Here is a 26,751-nt window from a genome sequence, read left to right as displayed (position 1 = left end):
CCTGTCTCCTAACCCACCTCCTAGTCCAACTCCTAGCCTGACTCCTAGCTCAACTCCTAGCCCGCATCCTAGCTCGAGTCCTAGCCCATATCTGGCATAGGTTACTGTAGCCCTGTCGCTGGGTGTGAGGAGGAGGAGAGAAAGAGAGAGAGAGAGAGAGAGAAAGCTGTGTGTGTTAATGTATGCACTGCATCACTGCTGGGGGAGGGGGGGCAGTGATGAGACTGTTGCTCTCTGACTCACTGTGTCTCCACTTACCACCCAGGAACTTAATACATACACACATATACACATACATTAACACAGGGCTGCATCAACATGCACCTCACGTGTGTGTGTGTGTGTGTGTGTGTGTGTGTGTGTGTGTGTGTGTGTGTGTGTGTGTGTGTGTGTGTGTGTGTGTGTGTGTGTGTGTGTGCGCGCGCATGGTTGAGATGATGCTCTTTCACAGAATATTTCAATCTCCTGTATTGATATATCATTGAATTATAATCCTGTATCTGTGAATTATAATCCTATATTATCATTGGATTATAATCCTGTATTTCCATTGAATTATAATCCTGTATTATTGCATTATAATCCTGTATTATTGAATTATAATCCTGTATTATAATTGAATTATAATCTTGTTATTATTGAAGTGGATTTCTTTCTTTCTTTCTTTCTTTCTTTCTTTCTTTCTTTCTTTCTTTCTTTCTTTCTTTTTCTTTCTTTCTTTCTTTCTTTCTTTCTTTCTTTCTTTCTTTCTTTCTTTCTTTTTCTATCCCTGTCCTATTCTCTCTCCCTCGTTCTCTCTCTCTCTCTCTCCCTCTGTATGAATTGAAAAGCATGAAATACTGACAGCAGATTATAATAACACAGTATGTTAGGATGATATGATGATAATAAATTACAATGCTGAAAATATATTCAATGCATTCTCTCTCTCACACATAATCTCTGTCTCTCTTGCACACACACACTTTATATGTCTCTCTCTCTCACACACTATTATGTCTCTCTCCTCTTTGGCCCTCTCCCACATCGCTCGTCTCTGCCCCTCTCTCCTCTCTTTCTCCTCTCTGTCCCCCTCTCCCTTTTATCTCTTCCTCATATCTCTCCCTCTAATCCCTCTCTCCCTCACACACAATCTTTCTAACTGCATCTCTCTCTCACACTTTCTCCTCTTTCTATCTGCATCTCCTATGTCCCTCTATAATCTCTCTCTCCCTGTCCCTCTCCCTCTTCTCTCTGTCCCTATCTCATCTTTCTCTCTCTCTGTCTCTCTTTCTCTCTCGGTCCCTCATCTCCCTCTTCTCTCTGTCCCACTCTCATCTCCCTCTTCTCTCGGTCCCACTCTCATCTCTCTCCTCCTCTCCCCTCTTTCTCTCTCTCCTTCTGTCACTTTCTCTCCCTCTTTCTCCTGCTGTCACTCTCTCCATCTTTCTCCATCTCTGTCTCTCTCTCCCTGTATGAATTGAAATGCATTAAACGCTGACACAGCAGATTATAATAACACAGTATGTTAGGATGATCAAATAAATTATAATGCTGAAAATGCTGTGTCTCTTTCTCACACAAGCTCTCCCTGTCTCTCACACACACTATATCTGTCTGTCTGTCTCTCTCTCACTCACACACACACTCTCTCTTCTCCATCTCCTCTCTCTCCCTTTCTCCTCTATCTGTCCCTCTCTCCTCTTTCTCTCTTCTCTCTGTTCCTCTCTCATCTTTCTCTCTCCCTCTCATCTCGCTCCCTCTCACCTCTCTGTCTCTCTCACACACACTGTGTATCTATCTGCCCCTCTATCTGCCCTTCTCTTGGTCCCTCTCTCATCTCTCTCTTCACTCTGTCCCTCTCTCATCTCTCTCTCCCTCTCCTCTCTCTTCCTTTATCATCTCTCCTCTCTCTCCCCCATCTTTCTCTGTCCTCTCTCCCTTTAATTTATCTCCCTCTCTCTCTCTGCAGGTGGTCTGTTTATAAGGAATACAGATCAGGAATATACAGCATTTCGCTTGGCTATCTTCCTCCACAACACCAGCCCTAACGCCACTGAAGCTCCGTTCAACCTTGTTCCCCACGTGGACAACATTGAGACGGCCAACAGCTTTGCCGTCACCAACGCATGTTAGTACCACAAATGTGTGTGTATCGGTAATGCTACAGCATATGTTTGTGTTTTGCTGTCACCATGTATGGAAGTACTGTTGGCTTTGTGTGTGTGCATAAGTGTGTGTGAGTGTGTGAGGACTTATTTAAATGTGAATACTACTGCTACTGGTTAGGGATGTTAACTGTTTGTTAACGTTCATGTCAATCAAACTTGACAAATCAAATTACCTGTCGGTATTAACTATCTGCTCGTCCTGGGACTAAGAGTTTAGGAGGAATATGACATTGTAATACAGTGTACAAATACCACTGTGATGTGTCTATGTCTATGATTTATCATAGAAGTAAGCATTTCATTATTATCATATCATTATGATGGCAGGACATGTTGATTTCTTGATAAAAACAGATTAACTTAATTGAGGAAAGAGGCAGTGAAGCAGAGGATCAGTCTGACAGCAGTGTGGTGGTGAAATCTGTTCCTAAATGAATGTGATAAAAAACATCATATCAAGTTCATATTTCAAAACGGTAACATCAGTCTGTCAGTTCAGGACATATACAACCATTGCCACCACATATCGTTCTCAGTTTGTCAACTTCATAAGATAAGATAATCCTTTATTGATCCCCTATTCAGGTGTCAGAGCAGCATGGGGAGGGGGGGGGGGGGGTACAGGGTGGGGGATGCATAGATTTACAGTACAGTACAAAATAGTAATATAAAATATAATAATAATAATAATAATAATAATAATAATAATAATAATAATAATAATAATAATAATAATAATAATAATAATAATAATAATAATGATAATGATAATAATAATAATAATAATAATAATAATAATAATAATAATACTATAAAAAGTAATAAATAAAGTAATATAAATATAAAATAGTAATGTAAAAAGTACAAACACAAGATAGACCAGTGTTATGAGTCTCTAGTGCAAAGAATCAAGATAGAACCAAGATAGTCGTTGATGTGAGTCTCTAGTTCTCATGTCCTGAGTTGAGACAGTGATAACTCTGGCAGCAGAACCGGCCACCCGAGCCCTTTATTGTCGAGCCTGATGGCTGCCGGTATAAAGGACCGGCCCAGGCAGTTTGTGGTGTGTCGGGGGGATGAGTCTTAGGCTGAACGTGCTCTTCATTCTGGCCAGCTCCTCGTAGAGGGGGTGAGAGGGGTTCTCCAGGATGGCTTCTAGCGTTTTCCTCATCCTCCTGTCAGCCACCACCTCTAGATTATCCAGCTCACCACCCTGAGCTAGCCTTCTTCACCAGCTTGTTCAGCTTGCTGGAGACCCTCGAGTTGATGTTGCCCCCCCCAGCACACCACAGCAAAAAAGAGGACACTGGCTACAACCGACTGGTAGAACGATAGCAGCAGTCGGCTGAACACGTCGAACGACCTGAGCCTCCTCAGGAAGAACAGCCTACTCTGTCCCTTCCTGTAGAGGGCCTCAGTGTTGTCCGACCAGTCCAGATTTTTGTTCATGTGAACTCCAAAAACTTGTAGGACTCCACCATCTCTACCTCCTCCCCTCCAAGGATTATGGGAGAAGGGGGACCCTTCCTACATCTCCGATAGTCCACCACCAGCTCCTTTGTCTTGCTGACGTTGAGTTGGAGCTGGTTACTGTCCGACCATCTGATATGACGTTAGCTTAGTATTGTACATGCCTGTATGTGTAATGATGCAGAAACAGGGTTTTACTGTGAAACTGTTTATAAATGGTTTACAATCAAGTTTGTATTAATTTATGTAATTTTCTTGTATGACGAGCAAACAGTGTTTCATACAGTATCTGTATATCTTATCCTCAGCCAAACAGCGGAGCAAACTGGCCAAAAATATCATCTTAACTTGATATTTAAAAAATCTCCCATTTCAAAGCATTACTGAACAGAAGCTGACCTATATAACAAATTATGACTATAACTTAATAATGGTTTCATACAGGCTACAACACTGTGAGAAGCAAATGTAGGACTTTGCTGCAGACTCACTTTCCACCCCAGGCCTCACACTGCCGAGGCGTGCGCCTCCACAACCACCAGGTCAGGATATACAAACGGTTACTGTTTGGAACATATTGGGCGCACCTCACAAACTCACTCAAATCCTTGTTGGTTGGGAATGAAATTGGAGAGAATGAAGTTAACACAGATATAATTTTTTTACACAACCTGTACGTTTTCATTTAACCATCAGCAGGAAAAGGCCAGCTGTATGCAATACCAGTCTCATTGCACGGCTGTGAATTCATCTGTAGAGGAAACAGCAATACCATTTATTCACTTTGGTTTTGAAAACCTATTCCGAAGGCATACTTCTAACATAAGCATGGCAAATATGACAAACTTGTTAATTTTTTTGTCTGCAGTCCTACTTATCCAGAAGCAGTATGTGTGTGTGTGTGTGTGTGTGTGTGTGTGTGTGTGTGTGTGTGTGTGTGTGTGTGTGTGTGTGTGTGTGTGTGTGTGTGTGTGTGTGTGTGTGTGTGTGTGTGTGTGTGTGCTTGTATTTCAGTTATGTTTGTGTGTGTTTGCATACATACATGTGTTTGTGTTAGTGTAACAGGGCTAGTTTTGTATCCACTTGCCATTGTATGAATATGCTTTTTTATACAACAGGAAGTTCCGATCACTCATTGTGATTGGTCGAGAGCGTTCTAAACAGTGAGTATATTCATGATATACTCACAGTTAAATCACCATGAATATACCACTGCGCTGGCTTTAGAATGTTGTAGACAGTTTCAACTGCCATTCATCAAACGTAAACTGTGTCAACATGACCTACTCCGTGGACAACGTTACGTTTGATTTAACGTACCCGTTAACCATAAACGAGTGGATAGATAAAGAGGATGGGCCTACAACTACCGGTATTCAGAAAAACAGCATTATTAGACATGCCAATCCAAGAAAGACGAGCTGGACGCGCTGGAGAAAAGCCGCAATGAAGTCAACACCACCAAGTACACTAAATGTGTTAGTCAGTAATTATTTTGAGCTCAGAAGGCTTGTGCATGGCCCAACTCCCGGAACTGTCCAAGGTGCTGATGACTTTCTCCGACTTTCGCTTGCATTAGACTTGTTGATAGCCTATGCCATTTGAAATTCCATAGCAACGAGACATCTTTAGGAAAATAAATTCTACGCCAAGTTTACTGAAATCGATATAAAAGACCCTAGAATTGTCTGTATTCATCCTATATTTTTCCAGACAGTGCAACCTGCTGTATAAAAGCAATAATACACTCAAAGCCTGTGATATGTCATGAATATTGCCACGGCTGTGATGCCTACGGTACTCGAGCTTCGCTCTCGTGCCTGCCGGTGCATCACAGCCGTGGCAATATTCATGACATACAATGGCCACCCAGAGATCCCATGCAATCTTATTTATTATTTAAATATTGTTATTTAACGTTGTCGGGTTCCCCAATGTTGTCGGCGCTATTGATTGATTGATTTTGTAACAAGATTTCGATTTTGCATCATGCTGCAATTTTTATTTGTGTTATGCATTGCTCTTGCTGCTTGTTTTATTATGTCTTCATTATATAAAGCACTTTGAACTGCAATCCTTGCATGAAAGGTGCTATAAAAAAAAAGTGTATTATTATTATGATTCTCACGTTCCAATTGTACCACCAAGCGAAAACGAACATGTCTTTAGAAGCAAACGTATTCAATCAACACAGGTAGTGTGCAACACCAGTAATATAATAACAAATGCCAAATTCCCTGGGTCCACTTGCCGTGCGTAATCCTGCCAATGTTGGAGAGGCGGCGTACAATCGGGCTCACATCAGAACGTGCACATTTGCTCGAGCGCACATTTGGCATCTTAAAAAGCCGGCTTAGATGGCTGGATCTAGCGGTGTGTGACGTTTGGGGTTTTGCTCTCACCTGGGAGCAAAAGCCCTAGCGTTGCCCAGTGGTAAATGCCCTGTCCTTCTGCCCTGATTGTCCCGATTGGTATCTGCTGTGTATTGTTTGCCCTGCTCCATATGTCCTCCCTGTTTACTGATTCACTTTGTCAGTCGTTCACTGACGGTTAACGTGAGTACCCTTGCTAAACGCTACCCTTATCGCTCCTGTCTTGGAGTTCCATGTTTATCGCTATCGTGTCTTGCTTATTGTGTACGGAACTATTACGGAGTGTACTTTGGTGTGTGTGACCGCAGCACCACCAAGTGCCGTGTTATTATAACTTATCCCGTTTTTGGAGACTGGCTTCTCTCATTTGTTTTCCCCCTGTAAGTGTTTTGTTTCGTATTACCTTTTGCGGACTGTGTTGTCTTGCCTTTTATTTCCTCGTTATACGGGGTTCTGGAGACTCTGTGTCTCACCCTTCTTGTTTGCTACCTGCCATCGAGTTTTCCACTATTCACAAAATAAAGACTATTATTTTGGAAGCATCAACCTTCGCATTCCGTCTCCTCTCTTCCACTCTGCGCTTGGGTCCAACACACACACCCACAACGCTAACAGCGGTGGGGCAATGCTATATATTCCCCCCAAAGCACATCACTCATTTGGGTGCTGCATGGGTTAGGTAATAATCACAATAAAGATAATAGAACCCGGACACTCATATTCTCCAGAATAAGCTTTTAATTTATAACGTTTCGTCAGGTCCATGAGGAGTAGACGCTGGAAACACGGCCAATGAAAAGTTTATTCTGGAGTATATGATAATGCGGGTTCTATTATCTTAGCTAAACATTAAATACACCTTTCTCGGGCGGCTGGGTAGCGCCTACCACCGCAGAGACTGGCTTGGTCAGTCGTCCCTACTAACACAATTAGTAGTGTTAGCGGGTGGGAAGCCGGCGGGGTATGTGTCCTGGTCGTTGTAAACTGCGGCTCCTACTGGTCGGTCAGGGTGCCTGTTCAGCAGGGAGGGGATCGGGGAAATAGCGTGAACCTCAGATTCAGATTCAGATTCAGAATTTTTATTTGCCACATGGAAGCAATACAATCATACAGTTTTCATACAAAATCATAAATAGAGTTCTACCATGGGCAAAAGGAGCAGGAAGAAGAATAAATCTTATGGTTACCTGCCCCCTATTTTTAAACTAAACAAGTAACAGTATCAGTTTCATTTTTTCATTTCAAACCATACAACCTATACAATACAAGACAACCACAAAACAACACTACAACCATCACAAAACAATAGACAACAGCAACAACAGACACCACCCATGGTCCGAAAAGTGGGATGGAAGAAGCCACACAAGTTACATTCCCCCAGTGAGAGTCCTCGCTGTCAGGTGAAAAGAAGCGGCTGGCTGACTCCACATGTATCGGATGAGGCATGTGGTAGTTCTACACCCTCCCTAGGCCGACAGTGGGGCAATGCACACAACGACCAGGAAGGGAATTGTCATAACGACTAAATTGGGATGGGAGGAAAATACAGAAAAAGTGAGAACAAAAAAATTATTTCAATTAAATACACCTTTTTCACTCAAAATATATTCCTAAATGAGACAATATTTTCACTGGCACAGTGCCTACTTCGATCTAGAGATTCAACACCACAGATAGGTCTGCTCAAAATCATTTATTTGGGGATGACAAACAAATGCAATGACGAAAGATAGTGACAAAAACAAATGTCCTTTGCTTCACCGAAACATGGCTCACACCGGAGGTTCCAGATCACGCGATTCAACCAGCGGATCACTTCTTTATCCATCGCAAAGATAGGTCATCAGAGTCCGGTAAACAACGTGGAGGAGGTATTGCCTTCATGTTTAACAAAAATTGGAGTGATCCAACGAACGTGAAGGAATTATCCAACCACTGCTCCCCAGAACTGGAATATATAACCATCAAGTGTCGTCCTTTCTTCCTCCCGAGGGAGTTAACGGCGATCGTCCTGATCGGAGTGTATATTCCACCGCAAGCCAGCAACAAGGTTGCGCTCTCCAGACTACACGACGAGGTAAATAGAATACAAGTGGCTAACGTTAACGCCGCCACTTTAGTACTGGGAGATTTCAATAGCGCCAATCTGAGAAAGGTATTGCCCGACTTCTATCAGCATGTGACTTGCAACACCAGAGGCGGTAACATCCTAGATCACTGTTACACGCAATTTAAAGGTGGCTACAAGGCTCATTCTGATAGTGGCTTCGGTAAGTCAGATCACGCATCAATTTTTCTTTCACCAAAGTATAGACAGAGAATTAAAAGTACTCCCGTAGTCTCGCGAGAGGTGCAGAAATGGGATGTGACGTCAGAGGATACGATCCGGTCAGTGTTTCACAACACAGACTGGAATGTGTTCCGCGACACAGATAACATTAATGCCTACACGGAGACAGTGCTGGACTATGTTTGTACTAGGGTGAAAGAAACAATCCCCACTACCAAAATGAAAGTTTACCCAAATCAAAAACCCTGGGTAGACAAATCCGTCCGTGAAGCTCTGAGAGAGCGCACCAAAGCATACAACGACGGCCTAGAGGCAGGCAACATGAATGACCACAAGGTGGCGCGATACAACGTAAGGAGGACTGTGTCAGAGGCCAAACGACGCTACAGGGATAAAATTGAACTCCAGTTTGAACAAGCTGACTCTAGAGCTATGTGGCAGGGGCTCAAAACGATGACAGACTACAAAGGCGCCTCCCTCAAACTGAACAGTGACATCTCCTTAGCAAATGACCTCAATACCTTCTATGCGAGGTTTGATGCTGGTAATAACAACACCAGCTCACAAGCCTCGGCAATGGGGGGGGGGGGGTCGGCTGCTGATGGAGGCGCAGTGTTCAGGGTAACAGAGCATGAGGTGAGGCGGACCTTTAAAAAAGTGAATATCAGGAAGGCAGCAGGTCCAGACGGCATCCCCGGCCGCGTCCTAAAAGTCTGTGCCGACCAACTGGCCCCAGTATTCACTGACATATTTAACCTGTCCTTAGAACAGGCTGTCATCCCCACCTGCCTGAAGAAGTCCACTATTATCCCTGTACCCAAAAAATCCAAGCCTGCTTGCCTCAACGACTACCGCCCTGTAGCTCTCACCTCCATAGCCATGAAGTGCTTCGAGAAGCTAGTAAAGGGCTACATCTGCTCCTCCCTCCCCATCAACATGGACCCCCTGCAATTTGCATACCGCCCCAACAGGTCCACGGAGGACGCCATATCCCATGTGCTGCACACAGCAGCATCACACCTGGACAAGAGGCAGGGGAACTATGTGAGAATGCTATTCATCGACTACAGCTCGGCATTCAATACCATAGTCCCCTCCATACTCATAGCCAAGCTCAGGGACCTGGGCTTGGGCTATGACCTCTGCCAGTGGGTCTTGGACTTCCTGACTGGCAGACCCCAGGTGGTGAGAGCAGGCAACTGCACCTCCTCATCCATCACCCTCAACATAGGGGCCCCCCAGGGCTGTGTTCTGAGTCCCCTCCTCTACTCCCTGTACACACACGACTGTGTGGCTCAGCGGAGTAGCAATACAATCGTCAAATTTGCTGACGACACAGTGGTGGTGGGCCTGATCTCTGCCAACGACGAGAGGGCCTACCTGGAAGAGGTCAAGGTCCTGGCGGGATGGTGCCAGGAAAACAGCCTCTCCCTGAACGTCAGCAAAACAAAGGAGATGATTGTGGACTTCAGGAGGTCGGGGGTCAAGGACTACAGCCCCCTCAGCATCGACGGGGCACCGGTTGAGAGAGTCAACAGCTTCAAGTACCTCGGAGCCTACATATCCGAGGACTTGACATGGACCACACACATTAACAGTGTGGTGAAGAAGGCACGACAACGCCTCTACTTCCTCAGGCGCCTAAGGAAGTTCCAAGTCAGCCAGAAGATCCTTAAGAACTTCTACTCATGTACAATAGAGAGCATCTTGACCGGCAACATCACCTCCTGGTTTGGGAATAGCACTGCAAAAGACCGAAGCAGACTACAAAGAGTGACACGTGCAGCCGAACGCACAATTGGAGGGGGGCTCCCCACCCTCCAGAACATTTACTACAAGCGTTGCAAGGGCAAGGCTAAGAGAATCATTAAAGACTCCAGTCACCCGAACAACTGCCTCTTTGAACTGCTGCGGTCAGGCAAGCGATACCGGAGTCTCAAGGCGAGCACAGAAAGACTCAGAAGTAGCTTATATCCCCAGGCCATCAGGCTGCTAAACGAACAATGAATGAACACTACACAACAACAACCACCAAACGCACATAGCACACACATCCACACGCACACACTCACTTTAAACAAACACACTGTAGCACCCACTCCACACACTTTATAGCACACACCCACTTTAAACAAACACACTGTAGCACCCACTCCCCACACTTTATATTTATGGATGAAGGATTGCACTACAACTCGTACACCTTACTGTAAATTGTACCTAAAATTGTACCTCATCCCATTTCTGCTTTGCACTAGATAGTACTGTACATTAGTACACTGCATAGTATTGTGTATTGTATATTATATGGTAACTCAGAACATTGTACATATGTCTATACCAAACACTGTGACCTCATTCTCTTCTTCTAAATTCATGCTATATTATGTTATTATGTTATTTGATACTATCTTGTCTAGCACAGTCTCTGGAGCGTAACAGTAAGAAGCATTTTGTATGAAAGTATTCTGTACTTCTGTATGACAACTATTAAAGAACTTGAACTTGAACTTGAACTTGGATGCAATGTGTCATGAAAATACAAATTAAGCAAGCTCTATACATTACATTACTAAATAAATTAAATACAATACGAAATAAACTAAATACAAATGGTGAAAAATACTGTTAGGTCTATGCCTCATTGCCTATGCCTTCCCCTTCCTGATATCTGCCAACAGTGCTGGCAGGTGCATACTGCTCCGCGAGCCAACTGTGCTGGAGCAAATCAGGAGCAAATTGCACACCTATGAGCGTGTTTGCACTAGTATCTCATCTGTGCAATATCTTTAGTGAATAGCGTGCAAAGACGGAGCAGATACAGCGTGCAGTTAAGGGTGCTAACAGAGGACCGAGCAATCACATATTAGACAATGATGTGTGTTCTAAGCTGGCCCCAAATTGTTTTATTATTATTATTAAAAGAAATGTTAAACACATGGTGGCACTGGCGGGTTATCATAGTGGTGCTGCTCCCCTATACCATTGTTTAGGGAAAGCCCTGTGGTTCATATATATCACTGTATAATCATTTCTTTTTATGTCTATATATAAATGCTTCTGACGGGGTCTATAAAAATGTTCTGAAGGGGTAAAACACTGGTATGGCAGCTTTGACTGTACTCTTGTATTATCAGGACATAATTTCAAATAGTTTAGTGGTCTGTAAAGAATATTTATTGTGAAAAATTGTAATAGAAAAAAATGCTAAACCTTTTCTCAAGCTACTTACATAAGTAAACAGTGATGGCATTTGTTATGTTGGTCCACCGCTGGCTTGTTTTTGTGGTAAGGACTGCCTTTGGAAAACACCTGAGTAACTGATGTCTGAGATACAGAGTCAGCTCTTTTCTTCCTGTCGCTACTCAATGATTCACTCCATGTTTGCCTTCCAACATGTGTTTTGTTTTTAGGTGATATAACAGATTGTTATAGACAGACTACAAAGGCGCCTCCCTCAAACTGAACAGTGACATCTCCTTAGCAAACGACCTCAATACCTTCTATGCGAGGTTTGATGCTGGTAATAACAACACCAGCTCACAAGCCTCGGCAATGGGGGGGGGGGGGTCGGCTGCTGATGGAGGCGCAGTGTTCAGGGTAACAGAGCATGAGGTGAGGCGGACCTTTAAAAAAGTGAATATCAGGAAGGCAGCAGGTCCGGACGGCATCCCCGGCCGCGTCCTAAAAGTCTGTGCCGACCAACTGGCCCCAGTATTCACTGACATATTTAACCTGTCCTTAGAACAGGCTGTCATCCCCACCTGCCTGAAGAAGTCCACTATTATCCCTGTACCCAAAAAATCCAAGCCTGCTTGCCTCAACGACTACCGCCCTGTAGCTCTCACCTCCATAGCCATGAAGTGCTTTGAGAAGCTAGTAAAGGGCTACATCTGCTCCTCCCTCCCCATCAACATGGACCCCCTGCAATTTGCATACCGCCCCAACAGGTCCACGGAGGACGCCATATCCCATGTGCTGCACACAGCAGCATCACACCTGGACAAGAGGCAGGGGAACTATGTGAGAATGCTATTCATCGACTACAGCTCGGCATTCAATACCATAGTCCCCTCCATACTCATAGCCAAGCTCAGGGACCTGGGCTTGGGCTATGACCTCTGCCAGTGGGTCTTGGACTTCCTGACTGGCAGACCCCAGGTGGTGAGAGCAGGCAACTGCACCTCCTCATCCATCACCCTCAACATAGGGGCCCCCCAGGGCTGTGTTCTGAGTCCCCTCCTCTACTCCCTGTACACACACGACTGTGTGGCTCAGCGGAGTAGCAATACAATCGTCAAATTTGCTGACGACACAGTGGTGGTGGGCCTGATCTCTGCCAACGACGAGAGGGCCTACCTGGAAGAGGTCAAGGTCCTGGCGGGATGGTGCCAGGAAAACAGCCTCTCCCTGAACGTCAGCAAAACAAAGGAGATGATTGTGGACTTCAGGAGGTCGGGGGTCAAGGACTACAGCCCCCTCAGCATCGACGGGGCACCGGTTGAGAGAGTCAACAGCTTCAAGTACCTCGGAGCCTACATATCCGAGGACTTGACATGGACCACACACATTAACAGTGTGGTGAAGAAGGCACGACAACGCCTCTACTTCCTCAGGCGCCTAAGGAAGTTCCAAGTCAGCCAGAAGATCCTTAAGAACTTCTACTCATGTACAATAGAGAGCATCTTGACCGGCAACATCACCTCCTGGTTTGGGAATAGCACTGCAAAAGACCAAAGCAGACTACAAAGAGTGACACGTTCAGCCGAACGCACAATTGGAGGGGGGCTCCCCACCCTCCAGAACATTTACTACAAGCGTTGCAAGGGCAAGGCTAAGAGAATCATTAAAGACTCCAGTCACCCGAACAACTGCCTCTTCGAACTGCTGCGGTCAGGCAAGCGATACAGGAGTCTCAAGGCGAGCACAGAAAGACTCAGAAGTAGCTTCTATCCCCAGGCCATCAGGCTGCTAAACGAACAATGAATGAACACTACACAACAACAACCACCAAACGCACATAGCACACACATCCACACGCACACACCCACTTTAAACAAACACACTGTAGCACCCACTCCACACACTTTATAGCACACACCCACTTTAAACAAACACACTGTAGCACCCACTCCCCACACTTTATATTTATGGATGAAGGATTGCACTACAACTCGTACACCTTACTGTAAATTGTACCTAAAATTGTACCTCATCCCATTTCTGCTTTGCACTAGATAGTACTGTACATTAGTACACTGCATAGTATTGTGTATTGTATATTATATGGTAACTCAGAACATTGTACATATGTCTATACCGAACACTGTGACCTCATTTTCTTCTTCTAAATTCATGCTATATTATGTTATTATGTTATTTGATACTATCTTGTCTAGCACAGTCTCTGGAGCGTAACAGTAAGAAGCATTTTGTATGAAAGTATTCTGTACTTCTGTATGACAACTATTAAAGAACTTGAACTTGAACTTGATTGCTGCCCTATTCCCCGTACCTGGTTCAACTAAGTCGATCAAGAGTCCCATTATCCAGATTCAATTAACCCGATGTTTGAATCCGGGATTTTCCTGTTCCTCGAACGCTGATTCAGTCTCGTTCATTTGAACCAGACTTGAGACTCAGGATAATTGCGCGCGGCCGCTTCAGCTGAAAAGACAGCAGGTGTCGATCGCAGAAATCCTGATTTTCTAACGGCATTGATTGATTGATTGATTTAAAACTTTATTAACAGATTGCAGAATGGGTACAATGCAGTACGGCTCAATAGCCTCGCCGACAAGTTAAATGCATAATCTATAGGCTAATTTTAAGTCCCTCATTACCCCAATCAATCAGATTATATTTCTTTAAACGTGCCTGCTGGCAGTAGGCTTATGAATTGAATAATCAAATGAGATCTTGCTAGCGAAAATAATTAGTTCAACTCTTTCAGAATAAGGATACGGCTCTCTTGTCCATTGATGGATGTATGGTGGATGTTTTATTCATCTGGCACCGTGGTGTGATGGTTGGTCCTTATGCCTTTCACGCGGACGACCCGCGTTCGAATCCCCCCTTTTTCTATTTTTTGTTTTTGTTTTTGCAATGTAAATGCTTCAATTTGGTGCACTTTGAGAGCTATATAAAGAATGACATCCTCAATGCATGTAGATTTATAATATTTTAACTTAAAACTAGGCTACTTTTGCGTATATTCATTAATATTATATTCCAAAAAAATTATATTGGAAACGCGGGGTTTCGAACTAGGGTCGTCCGCTTGACAGGAGTGAGCACTAGCCGTTGCACCACTGTGCCAGACCGGATATATCCATTGTGTATCCGTCAATGGACAAGAGACCCGCGTTTCGAATATTTTTCTTTTTAATGAAGTTGTATCTCTTTATTCTCAAATGCATTAATGTGACGTCAACGGCTCATTCAATTGCTCAAATCCGTCAAACAGCGCATCTCATCAGACATTTTAATCCCAGTTACAATATCACAATAACGTGTGAGTGATGATACAATTCAACAATCCTCAGATTCCTCGTAATTCATAATCCACAAAAACCACAATCCACCCATAGACACTTCAATTTTATGCTTGAATGAAACACAATTCGGGCGCTCCGTTAAGCAAATCTACAGCGGAGAATATATGAAACTAATCAGAGCCAAACGGCCGATAGGTTTCATTCATTAAAAATATCCCTGCGGCGGGGTTGTCACCAGCTTGGCTGGCCGTCTGCACTGATACGATTGGCTGTATCAGAGGGTGGGAGAAGCTGGCGGGGAACGGAAAGGTCCGGCTTAAGTCAAGCTATGCTGAAAATTATCCGGCTAACTCAGTTAGCCAGGTACGGGGAACGGGGCCAGGTCTTTCCACCCTTTACAAACACTGTCTTCTGACATAATTAGCGGATGAGAGTTTTCTGCTCGCTGTCTGACGTTTTAAAATCAAACCATTAGATTAGATTAGATTCAAATGTATTGTCATCATACAGCACAAGTACATTAGATTGAAAAGAAGTTTGGCATTGAACCAGAGTGCATATGTAACAGTTAAGTGCAATAGTAATATACAATGTACATGTGATTAAACTGGGTATAAAATATATAAATTAATACTACTGTGTAATAGTGATAATCAGATGTATGTACAGAGTTGTAGTATTAATATGTACAGTGATACAGGTATAAAGACACTGGTAGTAAGTCATACTGGCCAGCAGTGTAACTAGCACCTACTAGTAAGGATATGTACAGATATAGATACAGTATCTACAGGTATGTAAAAAGGATTATATGCAGGTATATATGATATATGACATATGGATAAATATATGCACGCTAAATATAAATATATGTATGCGGTACAGCATTATTGTACATGCTATAAAGAGTTATATGGGTAGACCATAGTTTGAGGTAGATAGTTAGGATTACTGTTTAAGGCAGTGTAGACCAGTGGTTCTCAACCTGTGGTACGTGTACCACTAGTGGTACTTGGTGGTACTGCTGGTGGTACTTGAAAAGATTTAAAGATTTTTAATTTTTTTTGTGCAGTCAGGCCACTGAACTTAGAAGCAGGCCAGGCCGCGTGAATATTAAAGGCAACCAACTTGTGTTCAGCTTTTCGTTCAGCGTTTCTCTGATTGGCCACACGGCCACGTGACCGCCCGCCCCCTTTTGCCGCGAGCGCGGCAGAGGTCCCAAATGAAATGATGTATAATGTTATTTTGCGGAGCATAATGTATAATGTTATTTCGCGTTTGTAACGTCATAACATCAGTGGAGGCTGCTGACTGATTAATAATAAGCTCTCTTTATTTCGCGGAGCATAATGTATAATGTTATTTCGCGTTTGTAACGTCATAACATCAGTGGAGGCTGCTGACTGAATAATAATAATAATAATAATAATAATAATAACTTTATTTGTATAGCACTTTTCATACAGAGGTTGCAGTTCAAAGTGCTTCACAACAGTAAAAAATACAGGCATAAGCGAGCATAAAAAGATAGACAGGTAGAATCACAGTGTTTCACATTAGGATCTAGCATCCCAATAGGCTCTCCGCTTACAGTTTTCAGTAACACAAATAGTAAAAATAGTTTAAAATGATTCAGTTTAAAAATAGTAAAAAAAAATATAAAATAGAACGGACATAAAAAATACAGGCATGAGCGAGCATAGCAAGATATGGCAAATCACAGTGTTTCACATTAGGATCTAGCATCCTAATAGGCTCTCTATTCAGTAATACTCCTGTAATTCCCAACATACTTCCCAGTACATATTGCTGTAACTTTAGTGATATTAGATCACAGGGACACGAACCCACACTGCTTTAGTGATACTAGATCACAGGGACTCAAACCCACACTGTAACTTTAGTGATACTAGATCACAGGGACTCGAACCCACACTGTAACTTTAGTGATACTAGATCACAGGGACTCGAACCCACACTGTAACTTTAGTGATACTAGATCACAGGGACTCGAACCCCCACTGTAACTTTAGTGATACTAGATCACAGGGACTCGAACCCACACTGTAACTTTAGTGATACTAGATCACAGGGACTCGAACCCACACTGTAACTTTAGTGATATTAGATCACAGGGACTCGAACCCACACTGTAACTTTAGTGATATTAGATCACAGGGACTCGAACCCATACTAAATAGTGGGACCTATTGCATGAACAAATAATCACAGTGTTTCTGTTGTGAAGGGCCAGATTAAAGCTGAGAATCTACGTTTATTGTTTTATATACCTTGTATATTATTTATATATATAAGTTATATCCCTTTAAGCCTGCGTTTGAATCCTAGTAATATTCACTTTCCTCATTGGATAATGCCCTTGGCGTTCTCGGCGCCAGACAACGCGCCCCTGAAGTCAGGTTCAAAGGCGAGTCTGGGCATGTTGGAACATGCCTGGTGCCGGCGCATTGATTCGAGACGAGAGCTGAGGCTTGGCACTAGAAAGCCATTTAAGTATATATATCATGGAAGGCGCAGCAGCAGTAGTGTGGAGCAGTTCGTCTAAACAGAGTGTTGTGAACCTAACGTGCGAAGTGAATAGTAAAAGTGTCAGAGTTAATGCAGTAACGTCAAGTTCGACTTAGCTTAATGTGAAGTAAAGAGTTGTCATTTAGTGTGAATCGTGTTACAGCAGTTCGTTCGTGTGCGACATTACCAAGCAGTTCGTTCGTTTAGTAACTAGTGCAACCTAGTCGTGGACCTACTGGACATGTGCATATTGGAACCTACGGCGGCGATTGCAGAACCAGTATTGGTTGGATTATAGTGATTGTGGAACGTACTACTGTGGAGAAGAGCCTCGTTAATACCCACTGTCGTTTGGATTTAACCACCTTGAAGATCTTACCTCGGGCTAGCTTCGAGGACCGAAGCTAGCTGGCTATCGTCATTGCTATCGGGCAATTGGATTACAGCTATTGCTTTGTTGCTGAGCATTTGGATTACAAGGACTGGATCTATACGAGAACCCCTTCTTATTCAAGTGAACAGACTGAGTATCCGAACATTCTTCTTTCCTCCAGAGCTTACATCTCTGGGAGGACACCCCCTGTCTCCAGCGGTACCATCGTTTGCCCACTATAGTGCCACCCTACGCCAGGCGGCGTTTAGTCTAGTATCCCAGTTTAGGAATTATTCATTCCAACTGACTTTGCTACTGACTGACTTTATTCATATTCTTCGCCATACAAGCGCGACCCTTAATTCCCATTCTGTACAATTGCTGCATAATAATAAATACTCTAAATGATATTTCTTTGTCACCGTGCCGTATTATTCTGAGTGTCTGCCATATTATAACTGTACTTTCTGGCAAGTAATAATGATAATAATTAGCAGTGGTTTAATCTATCACAATCTTTAATACAGTCAGGGTTTTGTAACCCCTCAGTTGCAGTTTCACATTTGGATCTAGCAAATAATAAAAATAGTTTAAAATGATTCAGTTTAAAAATAGTCATCAGTAAGAAGTAAAAAGTGCAATAACCGACACATGAATTTGATAGGCAGTGTATAAGAGTAGGTAGGGTAAGAATAGTGCAGGTAAATACAAGTTGTGTCAGGATATCCCTGATGTTTCCTCTTGCCACTAGGTGGTAGCAGATATCTATCAGTGAAATGCCTGAGCAAAGAGATAGGTTTTAAGCTGTCTTTTAAAGATGTCTAGCGAGTTGGCTTCCCTGATGTTTTGGGGTAGTTTGTTCCATAGTTTTGGGGCATAGTTGATAAAGGCTGCATTACCGATCCTCTTTTGACTGCTTCTGGGAGCCTCTAGTAGTCCAGCAGCTGATGATCGCAGTGTTCTTGCTGGTGTGTAATTTATTAGAGTGTTGGCGATGTAGCTAGGTCCCTGTCCATTTAGAGCTTTGTATGTAAGGAGAAGGACCTTAAAGTCAATTCTAAATGTTACAGGAAGCCAGTGTAAAGCAGCTAAGACTGGACTAATGTGCTCTCTCCTTTTGGTTCTAGTTAGCAGTCGGGCTGCAGAGTTTTGGATTAGCTGAAGCCTCTCTGTGGTTTTCTTAGGGAGACCTGTGAAAAGTGCATTACAGTAATCTAACCGGCTAGATATGAATGCATGAATTAGCTTCTCAGCATCGTTCTGATTAATAAATGGTCGTACTTTTGCTATATTTCTGAGATGGAAGAACGATGTTTTCGTCACTTTGCTAATATGAGAATTGAAGTTCAGTTCTGAATCTATGATAACCCCAAGACTAGTGACCTCAGATTTGATCCAAGGGGTTAGTCCCCCCAGGTTCTTTATTAATGTTTCTTTTCTAGTTTTGGAGCCGATAATTATAATTTCAGTTTTGTTCTCGTTTAGTTTCAGGAAGTTCTTACTCATCCATTTATTTATTGCCAGTAAGCAGTCTGTAATGGAGCTAATCGCTGTATCATTTGGTTCAGCAGATATGTACAGTTGTGTATCATCCGCATAGCTATGGAAATCTACATTATGTTCTCTGATGATATCACCCAGCGGTAACATGTAAAGGGAGAAGAGTAAAGGACCTAAGCAACTCCCTTGTGCAACTCCATAGTTGTTGTCGTATATATCAGACATGTGATCTCCTAGTTTAACATAGAATTTCCTCCCTCTGATGTATGTTTTAAACCAGCCCAGCACATGTTCTGAGAAACCGACATGGTTTTCAAGACGATCGATTAGAATATCGTGATCGATTGTATCAAATGCTGCACTGAGATCCAGTGTTGGGACTAACGCGTTACAAAGTAACGCGTTACAGTAACGAAGTTACTTTTTGCCGTAAATAGTACTCTAACGCATTACTTTTTAAATTCAGTAACGCTGTTACCGTTACTAAATGGTTTGTTAGTTCGTTACTGCGTTCTTTTTATGTAGATTCATAGCGAGCGTCCTTATTTCGCCTGCGTTTGTTTTGTTTACTGTAGAGAGCGTCTATTTCTTTCCGTAGCCTCATTTCTGGTTTGCGCATTTCTGATTGGCCACTGACTGACGTTCTCTGACGTTCTCTGACCAGACAGCGTCAGTCAGTGGCCACTGGCCAATCAGAAATGCGCAAACCAGAAATGAGGCTACGGAAAGAAATAGACGCTCTCTATAGTAAACAACAAGAGGACGCTCGCTATGAATCTACATAATAAGAACGCAGTAATAACGAACTAACAAACCATTTAGCAACTACTTGGAGAGATAATTAATATACAACATGGAAACGAGATAAAGAACATGTTTGAAGGGCTGCTGGAGTCAACTACTAACGTTACTACATCTCGACCACCGCAGACTTTGGTGAGTGCAATGTGTTCACTGAAACTCAAGTTGAACACTTATGTTATACAGTACGAAATCTGCCAGGGAATCTCATAATACTAATCAAACAATATAAATATAGTCCTTTCATGCACAATTGATATCCTAACTATTCTAACGTTGCAATGCTTTGATTGATATCTTAAACAACGTTGCAAGATGGTTATGAATGAATGAATGAATGAATGAAAACTTTATTTAACAGATTGCAGAATGGGTACAATACAGTACGGCTCAATACATACAATTGTTAAGGGGATGCAGACCTGAGAAAGACGTTTGTCTTGTTTCCATCAGGGTCCCCCATTTTCAATTCATATAGACATTTATGACATACACAACATACATGACATTTATGGCATAGGGACATATAGGTATTTAGTACTGATACATTTGTGACATAAGCGGTATTCAAATATACAGTACTGTTACCCCTAGATCCTGACAGAGTATATACATATGATGGGGAGGGGACTGTACATTAGGAGGGGGTGGGTGGGTGGGAGAGAAATATACATACGGCGGGGAGGGAATATATAATGAAACGCTCTAGACCACATTGCTTAGCAGAGTTTGGTGATGTGAATGGAAACTGTCAAGTTGATCAACCGATTTTGAGTATCTGGGGCATGGGACTTGAGCAATTTTTTTTTATTTTTTTTTTTAAATAACAAAATAGTTACTTTTCACAGTAACTCATTACTTTTGGGTGTAAGTAACTAGTACAGTAACGAAGTTACTTTGAAATGAAGTAACTAGTAAAGTAACTGAGTTACTATTTTTCAGTAACTAGCACAACACTGCTGATATCTAACAGGATAAGGATGGAGATCTTATTCTCGTCAGAGTTTAGTCTGAGGTCACTGATTATTTTGGTGAGGGCAGTTTCAGTGCTATGATATTTTCTGAATCCTGACTGAAATTCTTCTAAGATGTTGTTTTCTTCAAGAAAGGAATTTATTTGAACTGAAACTATCTTTTCAAGTACTTTACTAATGAATGGTAGGTTGGATATTGGACGATAATTTGCCATTTCATTACTATCCAAGTTAGGTTTTTTTAGTAATGGCTTTACAACTGCTGTTTTAAAGGCATCCGGGAAAATACCAGTCCTAAGGGAAGTGTTTATGATATCTAGCACAGGACTTGAAACACTATTAAATACCCGTTTGAAGAAAGCTGTAGGTATAGGGTCAATGTCTGAGGTGGAGGAGTTACATTCTGAGACAGTTTTGCAGAGTACATCTAATGTGATGCATGTGAAACTTCTCATTGTTACTTTGCACGGTTTGCCGCAATCAGCTTTATTTCCATCATGAGTAATGCTGGCCCTGATCAAGGTTATTTTGTTGTTAAAGAACAGTGCAAGTTCTTCACACTTAACCGTTGATGACTGAGGAGGTGTAGGGGCAGTGTTGAGTAGTACATTAATAGTGGAAAAGAGGATTCTGGAGTTTCCAGCATTTTCTGTAATGATTTTAGAGAAGTAATCTTTCCTTGCTAAGCGGATGGTTTTATTATAAGCAGTTAAAGCATCTTTGTATATATCACAGCATATGATGGTTTTTGTTTTTCTCCATTTTCGCTCCGCTGCATGACATTTCCTTTTTTCTTCGTTGACTGTATTATAGTTTAACCAGGGCGAGGCTCTAGTTTTCTTCTTTTTCGTTTTTAATGGGGCGACAGAATTTAATATAGATGACATTGCATCATTGAGATTTTCTACCATTTCATTTAGAGAGCTGTCATGATTGTGTGGTTCATGTAGTCTGATAAGATCAATGAACTTTGATTCAGCTTTGTCGTTTAAGAGCCTCTTTTTAACTATGATTTCTTTTTTTGTTTTAGTAAGGGTTATTTGAGTATCAAAAAATATACAGTGATGGTCGGAGAGAGGTAATTCAGTTATTGAGATATTTGTTATGCTTAGCCCAGTTGTTGTTATAACTAAGTCTAGTGTATTCCCAAGCCTGTGAGTTGCATTTGTTATATGCTGTATTAGGTCAAAGCTATCCAGTAGATTTTTTAGTTCTATAGTTTTGGAGTCTGTTTTCTTATTAAAATGGATGTTCAAGTCTCCATTTAGGATCACCTTATCATATCCGGTAACACATAGTGAGATCAGTTCAGAGAGCTCCTGTATAAATATTGGTGAGTGTCTAGGCGGGCGGTATATTGTGACAATAATAGTTGATTCTGTTTTTAGTTCAATGGCAAGATATTCCATTGACATGAACTCGCCTAGTTCTGTGATTCTAAACAAGAGTTTTGAGGAGAAGATTGCTGCAACTCCTCCGCCCCTTTTATTTTTTCTGGGTATTTGAAAAAAGTTATAGTCTGGTGGACAAGCTTCTATCATTATTGCTGTGTCATTATTTAGCCATGTCTCTACTAGGCAGATGCAATCTAAGTTATTTTCTTTAATCAGATCATTTACTAAGAATGTTTTATTATTCAGTGATCTGACATTTAGGAAAGCTAATTTTATTTGTTGGACTTCTTTAGAGGAGGTCTGCTTTGGCTTGACCGTGATGGCCCTGAGGTTAATAGCAGGTAAACGCATTGATGGCGTATATTTTTCACCATGCCATTGGCTGGTTATGATTACTGGTATGTAATAATAAGCTCTCTTTATTTCGCAGAGCATAATGTATAATGTTATTTCGCGTTTGTAACGTCATAACATCAGTGGAGGATGCTGACTGATTAATAATAAGCTCTCTTTATTTCGCGGAGCATAATGTATAATGTTATTTCGCGTTTGTTAAGTACATAGTACATAAGTACTCGCTATTTGCATATCAATAGCGCCGGTCGTCAGGTGTGTTAAATACGTTCTCAGATGCATTCACACCTAACTTCTTGTGAAGACATGTGTTACATTCCATTCGTAGAGGCAATTAGGCACTGTCTTTAGTCTGTGCTCAAGCGAGGGGACATTAAATGCGCATTCGCGGGAGCGCGCGCGCGCGTGCACGTGGCGCGTGTCACCCCAGATGATTTCAATAACGCACCACTGTTGACACATGCCTAGCCTGTAATAATCCCCCCCAGAAAAATGTACTTTGCATTTGATATATTGAAAATATTTTACTTTTTGTGTGTTTTTTTAACAATAATTTGTGATGCCATCACACAAACTGGCATTTAAAGGGTTACAATTAAAAAATGTATTGAATATGTGTTTTTATTTTTTATTTGTGATGCCCATCAAAAACACTAGCATTTAAAGGGACATTTAAAAAAAATCCTGCACAAGAATGCAGGAAATTAAGTCTTTGTAACAAAATAATTCCTGGTGGGGGACCCCCACTTAAAAATTGGCCTGACTGGGGCTATATTTCACACTATATTTCCCAGCCTGAATTATTTCCCCAGTCCGGCCCTACTTATGTGAGACAACAACATGCTGTGTGTGTGTGTGTGTCTGTCTGTGTGTGTGTGTGTGTGTGTGTGTGTGTGTGTGTGTGTGTGTGTGTGTGTGTGTGTGTGTGTGTGTGTGTGTGTGTGTTGATTGATTGAAAACTTTATTAACATATTGCAGAATGGGTACAGTACAGTACAGCTCAATACATACAATTGTTAAGGGGATGCAGACCAGAGAAAGACTTCCGTCTTGTTTACATCAGGGTCCCCCATTTTCAATTCAACTGTACATTGGGGGGGGGGGGGGGGGTTGGGTAGGGGGTGGGTGGGTGGGGGACACTGTACACTGTACATTGGAATACTGACAAAGCCATACTTGGTAATTTACTGTACAACTGGGTTAGGACATTTGTAGGGCCAGTTTCGAATTGCAGTCTCCCGTAAGTGTTCTTTGAGAGTGTTTTTGAAAGTGAGTAGTGATTCACATTCCTTTACAGCTTTGGGTAGGGCGTTCCACATTGATGTGGCATAATTGCGAAACGTGTTTAGTCCCTTGTTTGAGCCGAATCTGGGTTTCACATGATTTGTGCAGCTCCCTCTGGTGTTGTGGTTGTGATCAGTGATGGGAATAACGGCACTATAAGTAACTTCGTTACTAACGGCGTTCGTTTTTTCAGTAACGAGTAATCTAACGGATTACTCTTCCAATCTTAATAACGTCGTTACCGTTACTACAAAAAAAATGCGGCGCGTTACTATGAATGAACCTGTTTCTTTCATCAGACATATCTCTGCGCCGAGAGGCAATAATATGTTCTTCCTTGTTTAGTGGACAGTGCGCGAGCCAAGCATACATGCTGACGATTGGCTGAGGTTGAATACAATGTCATGGTAAGCCAATCAGAGGTGGAGGTGGGCGGGTGTCTAAAGCATCCAGAGTCTGACACACAGCGCGACAAGACAAGCGATCACTGATCAGTCAGCATGAGACCGCGGTCCGTGTAGTGTACGTTTTGAGCTCAAACACGAATCCAACGAACAACACAATGTCAACATGAGACCGCGGGTCCATGAGCGTTTTGTGTTCACTCTTTGCAGCGCAGGGCACTGAGTGGCTCTACTGCAGTGCTGACAGCCGTATCAACAGTGCTGCACTTCCTGGTTTAATAGCACAGGCTTCAGGTGCTCAGAGATATATATATATCTCTGTATGTCATGCATGTCTTAAATGTAATGATTAGATTAGTTTAGATGATTCGATTAGATTCTTATATCTGTATGTTGTGTATGTCATTGATTGATTGATTGAAAAGTTTATTAACAGATTGCAGAATGGGTACAGTACAGTACAGCTCAATACATACAATTGTTAAGGGGATGCAGACCAGAGAAAGACTTTCGTCATAAATGTCATGAATTGAAAATGGGGGACCCTGATGTAAACAAGACGAAACTCTTTCTCTGGTCTGCATCCCCTTAACAATTGTGTGTATTGAGCCGTACTGTATTGTACCCATTCTGAAATCTGTTAATTAAAATGTTCAATCAATCAGTATATATTTGTTATTTATTTTTGGTATAGTGCTTAACAAGCATAATTTAATGTTGCCCAGTTGTGGCCTGTTGAGGGGCAATACATATCAAAAGTTCCAAAACATCTATTCTGTTTGTATTTGTATGATCCACTATATAAACATAGTAATTATAATATCTACATAGCCTACATGGCATTTGATTGGAGGCTAGTCTCACTTTGTCCCACAGCAACATTAAAATAGTTTAGATTTGTGTATGTTGTTTATGTAAAAAAAAATCTTGAAAGTAACGCAATAGTTACTTTCTGAAGTAACTAGTTACTTTTATAATTTGTAACTGAGTAAGTAATTTAGTTACTTTTTGGAAGAAGTAACTAGTAACTGTAACTAGTTACTTTTTTAAAGTAACTTGCCCAACACTGGTTGTGATATTCACTGACCTTTGGGAAGTATTTTGACATGTACATGGGTACCTTAGTCGTGTGTACTGTATCTTGTAGACCAGGCCCATTGCAAGTTGCTGTACTCTGTCGTCTACTCTAAGCCATCCTATGTTGTCAAAGTGGGCAGGGTTGAGGTGGGTTCTAGGAGTAAGGTCAAGCAGTAGTCTGACCAGTTTGTTTTGTGATGTTTGTAATTTTGTTTTTAGCACCTTTGAGGTGCTTTGGTACCATGAGGTGCAAGCATAGTCGTAGTACCCTTGAATGAGTGCTCCTGCCAGAGTCTTCAGGGTATTCTTGTTTACCAGAGAGGAGATCCGGTACAAGAATCTAGTTTGTTGGTTGACTTTTTTTATTACATTGGATGCCATTTTGTCACAGGAAAGATTTGCCTCTACGATGGAACCTAGGTATGTAATTTCATCTTTCCTTGTGACAATATTGTCACCCACTGTAACTGAGAAGCAGTGATGGGCAAGCTACTTGGAAAATGTAGTAAGCTACACTACAAGTTACTCTTGATTAAATATAGCTCAACTACAACGGAAGCTATCCCCAGAAAAAATTTGCAAGCTACACTACAAGAACATGGCAAAAATAGATAGCTACATCGGCACTACTTTTTTTTCTTCTTTTTACTTCATGATCAAGTTTCCACCAAACAAATAGGCAGGCAAAAAATTCTCAGTTTGATTGTTTATTATAAAACAAACTGAAACTGGAAACAAGCCCTCTGTCTGGCTTTTTGTGTCATCCTTTTAACATGTACTTGTATTAATAAACCTGTTCCACCCCTCAGGGTCGGTACCGACCCCTTTTGCCATTATGATCATAGATCCATATTTTTATGAATGATGAAAATCATTTCCGATTTTAAAATCAACCGTTTTCAAGTATTAATATCACAAAGATGTCACAAAAGCATGTAGAATGTAAAACGTTAGGTTGGCAATAGGTTAGCAATAGGTTATAAGTGTCATAATAAGGTTTTACCTTCTCATTTTGAAGAAGTATATCTGAGCCGGCGACCATTTTGGAAATAAAAAAACCCAGCAAATTGTAGTTTTTTTACGGCCATTTTGTCGAGGGCACTCAGGGCTGTCGATGAGCGTTGACATTTTTTCAAACTACATTTCCCTTCAAGTTCTATGGGGGTTCAAAGTTCAGAGTTGAATTATGGAATATGTCAATAAATGTTATTATTCTTGATAATAAACCACAAAAGGTAACGATTTGACAAATATTGAAACGCAGTTAGTTTCTCAGGCA

The 26,751-nt window shown here is 41.8% G+C and overlaps 1 protein-coding gene across 1 annotated transcript in view; it reads left to right on the top strand.

Annotated features, from left to right (window-relative positions):
• gria4a (glutamate receptor, ionotropic, AMPA 4a) overlaps positions 1-26,751 on the top strand; it is a gene marked incomplete at both ends in the record, with an annotated part of 485,354 nt that overhangs the window by 821 nt on the left and 457,782 nt on the right. The window contains one exon of the mRNA XM_084308626.1: positions 1,952-2,110. Within this exon, the coding sequence (XP_084164752.1) occupies positions 1,952-2,110 (159 nt within the window). The remainder of the gene's footprint in view (positions 1-1,951; positions 2,111-26,751) is intronic.

This window comes from Notolepis coatsorum (assembly GCF_963971535.1).
Source record: "Notolepis coatsorum genome assembly, chromosome: 1".
Classification (NCBI taxonomy): domain Eukaryota; kingdom Metazoa; phylum Chordata; class Actinopteri; order Aulopiformes; family Paralepididae; genus Notolepis; species Notolepis coatsorum.
This window is presented reverse-complemented; position numbering and strand designations above follow the sequence as displayed.